General features: G+C 42.3%; 1 protein-coding gene across 3 annotated transcripts in view; it reads right to left on the reverse strand.

Moving 5' to 3' along the window:
- The window catches only part of golga4 (golgin A4), a 160,801-nt gene that overhangs the window by 100,501 nt on the left and 47,733 nt on the right, over positions 1–12,567 (reverse strand). For all 3 annotated transcript variants that reach the window (XM_048528967.2, XM_048528965.2, XM_048528968.2), the window contains 2 exons: positions 8,999–9,055; positions 1,293–1,391 (listed from right to left, as the gene is read on the reverse strand). In XM_048528967.2, the coding sequence (XP_048384924.1) occupies positions 1,293–1,391; positions 8,999–9,055 (156 nt within the window). The remainder of the gene's footprint in view (positions 1–1,292; positions 1,392–8,998; positions 9,056–12,567) is intronic.

The following is a 12,567-nucleotide window of genomic DNA, read 5'->3' on the forward strand; positions in this document are numbered from 1 at the left end:
CTTTCTTTCAGCACATTTGCAACCATCCAGTCCGTTGGGACCAGTTCTGAATCCAGGAACTTTGGAAAATTGAAAATAATTCATCAGGCTCATCAATAATCTGTCTACAGCCCTATAATGTAGGCATCCATTTCAGAATATTTGTCAGATTTCACAAAATTTGTTTTATTATTCATTAACAGGCCGAGGACGTCTCTGACCAGGCAACATTTAGTGCCCATTCTTAACTGCCCAGAGGGCAGTTCAGAGTCAACCACATTGCTGTGGGTCTGGAGTCACATGTAGGACAGACCAAGTAAGGACGGCAGTTTCCTTCCCTAAAGGACATTAGTGAACCAGATGGGTTTTTCCAACAATTGACAACGGGTTCATGGTAATCATTAGATTCTGAATTCCAGATATTTTATTGACTTTAAATTCCACCAGCTGCCATAGCAGGATTCAACCCGAGGTCCCCAGAACATCATCTGGGTCTCTGGATTAATAGGCCAGCGATAATCACACTTGGCCATCGCCTCCCCCTAAATTAATTAAGACTGGCAGAAAATATGGTTAAACTTGCCATTTTCTAATTCCCAACAATAATTTCCCCATAGTAGAGAATGTGTAACACCAGAGCAAGAGACATGTTGGTATAATCTCTCATACACGAAGGTTCTCAGCCCAGTCGAGTTGCTGCAGGATGGTTCAAAAAGCTGGCTAACTGTACACCCACTGAAGTTTTCCTAAAATGAAATCAGGAATATCCAGTTTGCTGCAGTCTGTTAGTATTTACAGCAGAAGCTAATGGGAGAAAACTGCTATCTTAATCAAAGCATTTGAGTGCTAAGTTGGTTAGCAAACCAGTGTTAACACCCACATTTGGAGGAGCATGGCACCTTGTATAGCAGCTTCCTGATTTAAATTCTAAATCGCACTTGTGCAGACGCTAGAAGCTGCTATAGATCTTTCACATTAATAATGGTGAGTATCATTAGCCTTGCTATTTTACTGAAATGTAAACCTAGCTCATTATGCATCTGTGACTACAGCATTTAAATAAAAAGAAAATTCTGCGGACACTGGAAATCTGAAATAAAAGCAACATGCTGCAGAAACTTAACATGTCTGGCAGCATCTGTGGAGAGAGAAAAACAGAGTTAACGTTGAGTTAACCAAAAAACTGAGCAATTAAACCAAGTAACTGCTACGTGAATACCACGACCACTTGTTGGAAATACAGAAGAAAATTTCAACCAGTTTAGCTATCATCTGGCATTTATTCAAAATACAACCATGCTATGCAGTTCTACCTGTGTCTGCAGAACACCAATAAGTTGATCTTTCTCCTCCAGAGCTGCTTCAAATTCATCCTGAAGATGCTTCTTTGCTTGCTGATCCATTTGGAGCTCCTAAATAGTTAGGAAAAATAACTTCGCTGAAAATTTGGAATTAGCTTTATTCCAGACATTTCAACTACATTTGGAACATCTGTACTATGCTGTCTTGGAGTGTGTAATAAAGAAGACAGAAAGTAACGCACTTGCAGGTCAGCGTAGCAACCTATAATTAATGGAGCGTCACAGGGTTCACTGCTGGGGCCACGATTACTAATAACACATTAATTTGGAGAAGAAAAATGCATGTACTCTTGCTAAGCTTATGGAACATACAAATAGGCGACAGGCACGTACTGAGGATAACTCCAAAATTCGGCAGAGTGACAGAGGCAGATAAAGTGAGCAGACAAAAACTTGACAGACGGAATGTAACGTGGGGAAATGTTAGTTTATACACGTTGGTAGGAAGAGGAGGAGCTAAATGCTATTGAAATGGAGCAAGGCTGCAGAAATCTGCAGTTGATGGATGTGGGGTTCCTCGTCCATAAAATCACAAAAAGCTAGCATCCAAGATCAGCAAGTAACAAGTAAGATAAATGGAACATTGGTTTTTATTTCCAAGGGAGGCTTTGCTAAAACTATACAAGGTACTAGTCACACCACAACTCGAATCCGGCATGTGGTTTTGATTCCCTTATCTAAGCCAAGATATACAAGCATTGGAGGCAGTCCAGAGAAAGTTCACTAGGTTGATTCTAGATACTGTGAGATTTTCTTGAGTAGTTGAGGCAGTTTGGCTTGTACTCATTGGAGTTTAGAAGAATAAGAAAAATAACTTTATTGAAATACACAAGATTCCGAGGGGGCCTGACAGGTTAGATGTAGAGAGATTGCTCCCTGTTACGCAATGTCAGATTAAGGGATCACCCATTTAAGACAGAGGTGAGCAAGAATTTCTTTCAGCGGGTAGTCAATCTGCGAAATTCTTTCCTACAGAAGGCTAAAGAGGTTAGGTCATTAAGTATATCATCAGTGAGGGAATAAAGCACTATGAAGACAAGGCAAGAAAGTGGAGTTAGGGATTGTCAGATCATCCATAATCTCATTCAGTGGCAAACAAGTTCCTGTACCAACCCAAAATTTCCCTCATCTGCGCCTCTTTTCAGACTTGAGTTTGTCTTCTAGATTTATAATTATGACACCATGTTTTATTTTACAAATCTACTGATGGTCACATCTCAAATATCTCCCTTCAAGTCATCTGATTTTTTCATGTAATGTTCAGCAGGATAACATTATCGCGCACAACAAATTCATTCCAGAATTTAAACGTAATAAGATACTATCAGCCATTATCTACCTACCCACCTTGACTCCACAACCATTAATTTCCATGCCTAAAAGCGATCAATCTCAGTTTTAATTGGACTTACTGCTTTGAGGAAGACTTGGGAGGAGGTTTCCACCACTCTTTATAGGCATAATTGCCTCTTGCCCAACTCTAATTTGAAGCTATAGCTGACTTGTTCTAGAATCGCCTACAAAAGAACTAGTTTCCCTCAATTTACTCAAGGAAATTTTTTATCATTTAACTCTTCAAACATTTCACCCTCAATCAATCGACACAACCTGTCCTCCTAACTTGATTCCTTTATCAAGTCAGTAAATCTGCACAGAAGCTCCTCTACAACCCATGTACCTTTTGTGACTAAACAGTTTCAAAGACTATATTTTTTGACACCTTATCGATTTCTTATTTGAATTCTTTTTGGGGTTGGGGCTGGTCACAAACTCGAGGAGTATACAGGAAGTGTTGAATCCAGGAGGCAGCACTGTTTGGATGTGGAAAGTATGCCTTTCCAACCTTTGTATCATGAAAGTCACTAAGGTGGGATGGTAGAGCTGGTTTTGGTTAGGGCTTTGGACCCAAACCTCTGAGAATAAACAATCGTGTGAGACTGTTTGATAAGCTTTTTGAAATGTAATTTCATAGTTTTTACAAGACACAATTTGCCAGTTAATTCATGCTCACTCTGCATTGGTTGTAATTTTGTGAGAGCTAAATTTTACCAACATATAATCTTGTTCATTGTATTTTTCTATTGGGATCATCTAATTGATTTGGTTCCTTTATGTTATTTGTACACACAGAATTTGCTGCACTTTACTTCAGTGCAGCGCCCAGACTGACCACTATAATCAGATTAAGATTTTATTAGTGTTTTAAAACTAATGTGACTTTCGAGTCTTTGTATTTCAATGCCTCTGAGCTGAAGGCCAGCATATCCACAAGCATGCCCCTCAGAAAATACTGTGATCAATCTTTACGACCCAAGTAGATGACCACAGACTTGACCACAATGAGCTCTGTCGGCAATTCAGCCCACTCATCTAACCCAACATTACTTGGAACCATCTGCTCCCATTACACTGCATATTATGGCATTAAACATTAAATCATCAGCAAGTATGGAAATACATCTATTGCTCCATCCAAGTCATTTTGAAAAGCAGACAGCTCAACAAAAAAAAACTCAAGACCCAAATTGTCCCATTATCTCTATTCTCAATCTCCAAACTTGTAAACAACCCCCTATTATTCTAATAGCTTGCCTCAATCCAGAGCATCCTCTTATGTGCAACTTCCTTGAATGCTTTCTGAAAGGTCATTTAAATTTAGGAAATTGACACTTCCTATCCTGCCAAGTTATGTACCACCTCAAAAAAATTCAAATTGATTTATAAGACATGACTTAACCTGTACTTTACAGCTGAGATCTATGGTCAGCTTATACTTCACCACTTTTTGGCCCTCCTAACAGTTCTCTTACTATTGGAATAGTGCCCCTGAGCCACTTCAAATAATTGCCAATGAACAGATTCAATGCTGGGTTAGACAGATTTTTGATTGCCAAAGTAGTCAAGGGTTTAAGTAGGAGAGGCAGGAATGTTAAGGCCAAAATCACATCAGCTACAAACCTGATGAGTGGCAGAGTGAGCTAAATGCACAAAGCAGTCTATTCCTGCTCCTGTTTCTACTGATCCTCATTCATGAGAACCAGAGAAAACGTAGGCAGTGCAAGGTCTGGCTTCCAAGAACTGCACTAGACTCTTTAGTCAGGAGTTCAGCATCTGGCGTACTTTGTTGATTGGTACTTCAGAAACTGATAAATCAATTCAGCAAAAATGGAGACATCTTCCAAATTTCTCTTCAGCTGTAAACTTAAAAATCTGGAAGATGTTATTCATTTCTTTTTTCCTATTTGCATTAATTTATACATCATGCTTTTTAAACCATATGAGCTGTCTCCTCAGGTTCATTCATTCCCCTGCATTTTTCTGTTAGTGCAACTTCAAAGTTTAGACAGAACATCCGAGTACAATTCTGTTTAACAAACAGTAAACCAGAGGAAGAAATAATGAATGCTGAGGTAAAATCAAGAGATTCCCTCCCCATCATTACATAGTTCAGATAGCAAGTATTTGTGGTCACAGTATCCCATCTAAGAATTCATTCATCCAAAAAGTCTAACTGCGCTGCCCACCAAATATATCCCAATTGGCCCTACCACAAAGTGAGAGGTCAGCTTTGCATAACAGTCTATGACACAGGGAACATGTCACTCCACTACACAGACAAAGCAATCCTTCCTTGGGGGAAGGAGCAGCGAGATCCACAATTGCACAACTAACAACAATGTTCAAAGCACCACTGGCACAGCCTGGGAACTCTTGTCCATCGTATCTTGAGCTTAGAAGAGTATGTGGCACTGGAAGCTCAAGGCTGGAAATAGCCCTCGATCAATGGATTTGGTGTTGCTCTGCTCATTTCTGAGTTGATCACAAAATAACGTTGAGCCACAAACAAACCAAAAAAGGTCTGCGAGTGAGTCCTGCTGATTGGCTGCAGCTGCATTACCACATGGAACAGGAATTAACAAAAGTCGACTGGTACTTCAGTTCCAGATCTCTATTTGTGAGAACCAATTTGTGCACCTAAGGATTCAATTGCTATCAACTGTGGTGGCCTCACAATGAAACAGCACTTGGGAGAGGCACTGAAGAGCTTTTAATCCCTTTGGAGCAAAATGCATGAATATAGCATCTTCAATGTTCACTCTTCAACAAAAAACACAAGAACCTAAGTAATGTAAGAACATGTTTGCCCTTATAGCGCATCTTTCATAATCTCAGGATATTCCAAAGTGGGATCACACCACATTAAATGCTTTTGATGAGGTGTTAGTTGGGGGAAGGTGTAAGGAAACGTAGCAGATGTTTGTTTACATTAAGCCTCAAGATAAATGACCAGATAAGCTGTTTTAATGAACTCTGTCACTGAATAAATATTGGCAACAAGAGCAAGAGAATTATCCTACTGTCTCTGGAATAGTGTCACAGGATATCTTTTCAAAAATTTCTAAGATGAGGCCAGAAATTAATTCTCATTCTAAAAAGTGATGTTTTAAAAACAAAATGGGGATAGGCTGCAAGGAGCGAAACAAAGGATCTGAAGGACTGAGCAATAGCTTAGTCAAGAAGATGGGTTTCATTCACAGAAGGCTTAGAAAAGCATGGAGGACTTAGGTGACAGTTACAGACAGCAGGAACAAAGCAGCTAAAGGCTATGCCACAAATGAAAAGATGATCCAGGTTTGAAGAAGGACGGACAGCAGATGGGTTACTGTACTCAGAACACACAGTCTCAAAGCAGCTCTCAACAGATTTTAAATCATACAAGTGGAGCCCGAGACTAATATAAACCAAGTAAGATAGATGGTGATGAATGGACCGAATACTGTGGGCCTTTTTAAGAAACAAATTGTAACTTTTGGAACATCAAGATGACACATTCACAAGTTGGTCACTGCAAGTTAAAGCCTGGAGGTGAGAAAAATAATGGTTTCAGTCATGACAAGACTTATCCAAGTATGTTTGAATAATCATGCTTCTTCAGTCAATATCAGGCTATGTGGCTTTGAATCCATTAGCTTAGGTTCTAAATGGAATCTCCCATCTGCTGACTACTTAGTCTTTAATTGTTTCATTTTTCCAGTAACTTGGGTGCTTTGCAGTTTTAATAAAGCAATAAATCTGTTATACAAAATTACATGGATTCAAATTCAGAATTACATTTACGTATCCAAATTTAATGCAATGCAGCATCTCGGTAAAGTACATAGTTCTACTGTGAAACCATATTGAATAAAATCCAGATAACCAGGAACTCCAACAGTGTTTAAGTAAGTTGTTCACCATTTCTACCAGGAGGAAAAGAAATCCAGCTGAAGGATGCCATGACTAGATGAAGTTTTGGATCGATAAACTTGAATTAGCGAAACTCATGTATGCTCCTTATGTGACTGCCATTGCAAAATAGCCTGAAACATATCCTGAACAAATCTTCACCAACAGAATTTTTTAATTCAAATGAAACCTGATTGCTTTATCGTCTTTTACGAGATTGTTCTTAATTTTGTTTTTAAATCGCAATGATGGAAAGCAGAGCAAGGAATGTGCTACTACTGTGGTCTGTGTCCAAAAGGATGCCTTCAAAAAACTGCCATTTCTTGTGACCAGAAAATCCAAGAAGCCACATTCCATCACAAATGCCAAAACACTAAACACGCACTGTGGGGTAACAAAAACTGCCAAATTTGTGTCACAGGTGGACAGGGAGGTTAAGGCGGCATTTAACATGCTTGCCTTCATTGCTCAAACCATAGAGTATAAAAGTTAGGATGTCATGCTGAGGTTGTATAGCATGTCCTCATCTGCAGTATTGTATGCATTTCTGTCACCCTTATATTGGGAGGGTAATATTAAACTGGAGAGGATTCAGAAAAGATTCACCAGGACATTGCTGGGTATGGACGATTTGAGTTCTAAAAATAGCCTGGATAGACTGGGACTTCCTTTTCCACTGGAGCATGAGAGCTTTAGGGACGACCGTACAGAGATTTATAAAACCATGAGGAGCACAGCTAAGATGAGTGGCAAAGATCTTCTCCCTAAGGTGGAGGAGTTCAAAACTAGGGGGCATATTTTTAAGGTGAGAGGGGAAAAATTTAAAAAGACGTGAGACGCAACTTTTTTACATAGAGAGTGGCTCATGGGTGGAATGAACTGCCCAAGGAAGGGATGGATGGAGGTACAGTTAGAACGCTTAAAAGGCACTGGCATAAATACAACAGTAGGAATGGTTTGGAGGGATATCGACAAGTTGCAAACAGGTGGGACTAGTTGGACCAAAGGGTCTACTTTCATGCTATGTGACTTGCAGCATTTTTGACTTGTGAATCAGGAGAGTGGACAAAATGCATCAACAAGAAAAATAGAAGATCGACATCCTGATGACTCTGAAGAGTCTGACAAATGCCCATCCGGTCACCCATCTGTCTCACCCACTGAAGCCCCAAAGGTTATGGAGCTGCGGTGGGATTCTGTGTGGGAGCACAAAAACACAAAATCTGTGTGAACATGGTGAACACGGCGCAAGACAACATACTACTCGGCTGAAATTGAATGAGATTTTCCAGAGCTAACTCCCAACATTTTTCAACGTTTTATGGCACAAAGACAGGCCAGCGTAAGATGTGAACAAACTGAAAAATAAAGATTTTTTAACAATGTACTTATACATCATTGTGCTTTCTTTTCACAGAGTGAATTTTTTAGACAAGTAGGTGTATGGATGGGGTTCCTTCCCGATCTCAGAGTTCAGCTTAACAGTAATTTGTTGATGGCTTTACTGTATACGTAACTACATTTTTCTCACCTTTTAAATTACAGCTTTCATTTAATGATTTAATAAAAGAGAATATTTATGACCAGTTTGGTGAGCTGTCCAAATATCGTTCTTTTCTCTGTCCTGAACAGGATGTGTATAGTCAAGTGTATTAAGGTCAAAGCATGCCGGGTGGTTCTCTAATCAAGTTCACATGGGCAGGCTTACATAACTTTCAGATTCATACCAACGCCTATAACCTCATAACACAGTACAGGTCAGCATATAGAAGTGTTTCTGAAAGATTGATTTTTATCACCAACACCATTGTTCCGAGCAAATGTCTTTATGACTACTTTAAACGGGGTAATGATCCATCAACACAGGCACTTGCATGTCTTGTGTATGCCAACATACTAGACAAAATACCAATGACAAAACTGGAGAACTGCGGAACTTGAAATTTGAAATAAATATACGCATTCAACTTGCAGTTCTAGGTCAGTCATAAAGTAACATTTTACTCCACTGAATTTCTCATACTCAAATACAAATTGCTGATTTTCATACAACAAGAAAATGTCGCACAAATAATTTAGCAATAGATTAGTTAAACATTTTTTATTTTCATTTTCTTGCAAATTTATGAAAGACAATTATATTAAGTATTGTTTTCCGATGTCGCAGTTGTCTTAAAGAACTGGATGTGTATCTTAGTACAGTTCAAAACCAATGGAAAATATTCTACATGTCACATGCAGCAACGTGCCCAAATTCAAATCAACTTTAACATGTTCTTTTCTTCTTCCCAAATAAAAATGTCAGCAGTTACAAATGAACTGCATCTCAAAACAGATTTTAAAAATTGATAAGAGGGACCTTGGAATTTAAGGGTCCTATCACCCTCTAAACAGAAGGCAGTCAGTTTAAATTAAAATGTACAGGGTTTTACCTCACGTAATTCTCCAATCCTGCGCAGAGCTTTATCTTGACCCTGACTTAAAACGATCTAAAAAAAGAGAGATGATTTTAAAAATCAATGTACAAAGTTACAAACAGAAACTAGTTCATGAATTAACTTGATCTCCATATTAAATTTCTCAGCAAAGAAAGCAACGTTTTTCTTCAGAGATAATGGGAACTGCAGATGCTGGAGATTCCAAGATAATAAAACGTGAGGCTGGATGAACACAGCAGGCCAAGCAGCATCTCAGGAGCACAAAAGCTGACGTTTCGGGCCTAGACCCTTCATCAGAGAGGGGGATGGGGTGAGGGTTTTGGAATAAATAGGGAGACAGGGCCGAAGATGGAGAGAAAAGAAGATCGGTGGAGAGGAGAGTATAGGTGGGGAGGTAGGGAGGGGATAGGTCAGTCCAGGGAAGACGGACAGGTCAAGGAGGTGGGATGAGGTTAGTAGGTAGGAGATGGGGGTGCGGCTTGGGGTGGGAGGAAGGGATGGGTGAGAAGAAGAACAGGTTAGGGAGGCAGAGACTGGTTGGACTGGTTTTGGGATGCAGTGGGTGGAGGGGAAGAGCTGGGCTGGTTGGGTAGTGCAGTGGGGGGAGGGGACAAACTGGGCTGGTTTTGGGATGCGGTGGGGAAAGGAGAGATTTTGAAACTGGTGAAGACCACAATGGTACCATTAGGCTGCAGGGTTCCCAAGCGGAATATGAGTTGCTGTTCCTGCAACCTTCGGGTGGCATCATTGTGGCACTGCAGGAGGCCCATGATGGACATGTCATCTAAAGAATAGGGGGGGGAGTGGAAATGGTTTGCGACTGGGAGGTGCAGTTGTTTGTTGCGAACCGAGCAGAGGTGTTCTGCAAAGCGGTCCCCAAGCCTCCGCTTGGTTACCCCAATGTCGAGGAAGCCACACCGGGTGCAGTGGATGCAGTACACCACGTTGGCAGATGTGCAGGTGAACCTCTGCTTAATGTGGAATGTCATCTTGGGGCCTGGGATAGGGGTGAGGGAGGAGGTGTGGGGGCAAGCGTAGCATTTCCTGCGGTTGCAGGGGAAGGTGCCGGGTGTGGTGGGGTTGGAGGGCAGTGTGGAGCGAACAAGGGAGTCACGGAGAGAGTGGTCTCTCCGGAAAGCTGACAGGGGTGGGGATGGAAAAATGTCTTGGGTGGTGGGGTCGGATTGTAAATGGCGAAAGTGTCGGAGGATGATGCGTTGTATCCGGAGGTTGGTGGGGTGGTGTGTGAGAACAAGGGGGATCCTCTTAGGGCGGTTGTGGCGGGGGCAGGGTGTGAGGGATGTGTTGCGGGAAATACGGGAGACGCGGTCAAGGGCGTTCTCGATCACTGTGGGGGGAAAGTTGCGGTCCTTGAAGAACTTGGACATCTGGGATGTGCGGGAGTGGAATGTCTTATCGTGGGAGCAGATGCGGCGGAGGCGGAGGAATTGGGAATAGGGGATGGAATTTTTGCAGAAGGGTGGGTGGGAGGAGGTGTATTCTAGGTAGCTGTGGGAGTCGGTGGGCTTGAAATGGACATCAGTTACAAGCTGGTTGCCTGAGACCGCGTCTCCCGTATTTCCCACAACACATCCCTCACACCCCGCCCCCGCCACAACCGCCCTAAGAGGATCCCCCTCGTTCTCACACACCACCCTACCAACCTCCGGATACAACGCATCATCCTCCGACACTTCTGCCATCTACAATCCGACCCCACCACGCAAGACATTTTTCCATCCCCACCCCTGTCTGCTTTCCAGAGAGACCACTCTCTCCGTGACTCCCTTGTTCGCTCCACACTGCCCTCCAACCCCACCACACCCGGCACCTTCCCCTGCAACCGCAGGAAATGCTACACTTGACCCCACACCTCCTCCCTCACCCCTATCCCGGACCCCAAGACGACATTCCACATTAAGCAGAGGTTCACCTGCACATTTGCCAAAGTGGTATACTGCATCCACTGTACCCGGTGTGGCTTCCTCGACATTGGGGAAACCAAGCGGAGGCTTGGGGACCGCTTTGCAGAACACCTCCGCTCGGTTCGCAACAAACAACTGCACCTCCCAGTTGCAAACCATTTCCACTCCCCCTCCCATTCTTTAGATGACATGTCCATCATGGGCCTCCTGCACTGCCACAATGATGCCACCCGAAGGTTGCAGGAACAGCAACTCATATTCCGCTTGGGAACCCTGCAGCCTAATGGTACCAATGTGGTCTTCACCAGTTTCAAAATCTCCCCTTTCCCCACCGCATCCCAAAACCAGCCCAGTTTGTCCCCTCCCCCCACTGCACCACACAACCAGCCCAGCTCTTCCCCTCCACCCACTGCATCCCAAAACCAGTCCAACCTGTCTCTGCCTCCCTAACCTGTTCTTTCCTCTCACCCATCCCTTCATCCCACCCCAAGCCGCACCCCCATCTCCTACCTACTAACCTCATCCCACCTCCTTGACCTGTCCGTCTTCCCTGGACTGACCCATCCCCTCCCTACCTCCCCACCTATACTCTCTCCACCTATCTGCTTTTCTCTCCATCTTCGGTCCGCCTCCCCCTCTTTATTCCAGAACCCTCACCCCATCCCCCTCTCTGATGAATGGTCTAGGCCCGAAACATCAGCTTTTGTGCTCCTGAGATGCTGCTTGGCCTGCTGTGTTCATCCAGCCTCACATTTTGTTGTCTAACATTTTTCTTCATCCTTTCAAACTTCCAAATAATAAAATGATGCTATGCTCTTAAACATGTCCTTGTAAATCTCAGTCAAGTATTTGGATGTAATTCTTTTCATCATTGTTTTCAAAACAAGTTTCGTTGGAAAACAATTTTGTGTTATGACAAACAAACTCATCAAGCACAAGTCAGTCATGTCATAGATGAATGACTCAGAACTAGCTTGCGACAGCACAAACTGAACAGAGGCAAACATTCTGCAAATACGCTTGAGAGCTTGAACTGCATTGCGATTACACAGAGGACTGAAAAATTTGCAAAGCTGTTTGAAATTGTAATCTATAATGAAACCAGTATTTCTTACCACTGAATGATACTGAGCTGAGTGCATGTATTGTGAGTACTACCTTTATACCCACAAACAATACTGTATCCATCCCAATTATTCCATGTAATTCTAAAATTTAAACAACTGAACAATGATTTCAAAAAGCTCATTGTATTTCCATTATTCAGTACCGAATACTGGTGAAGAAATGGCTTCTCCAGGAGTTCAGCCTAAGTCAAGTCCAGGTACCATGGAAAAAGTCTCAGCTCAACTGAGAAGGCAGGGCAGGAGAAGAAAGGTCAATAAAGCAATCAAGAAAGAAGAATCAATAAGAGTGAAAAATGAATAGCCTTTGCTGCGGGCCCAGAAACAACTACTAGGCGGTTTGCTGTTGCAGAGTGACAGGGTAACACAGTTGCTGGTGAGGCATGCAGGGAGGGGTAGCGACCAGATGTAAGAGCCCATCCCAACACCAATTATAAATAAAAAGACAAATCAAGTCCAAGGAAAACAAATTAAGAAGTTAGACTACAAAAGGAATCATCCCTGTTTCTTGTGT

Source organism: Stegostoma tigrinum, chromosome 5 (assembly GCF_030684315.1).
Source record: "Stegostoma tigrinum isolate sSteTig4 chromosome 5, sSteTig4.hap1, whole genome shotgun sequence".
Taxonomy (NCBI): domain Eukaryota; kingdom Metazoa; phylum Chordata; class Chondrichthyes; order Orectolobiformes; family Stegostomatidae; genus Stegostoma; species Stegostoma tigrinum.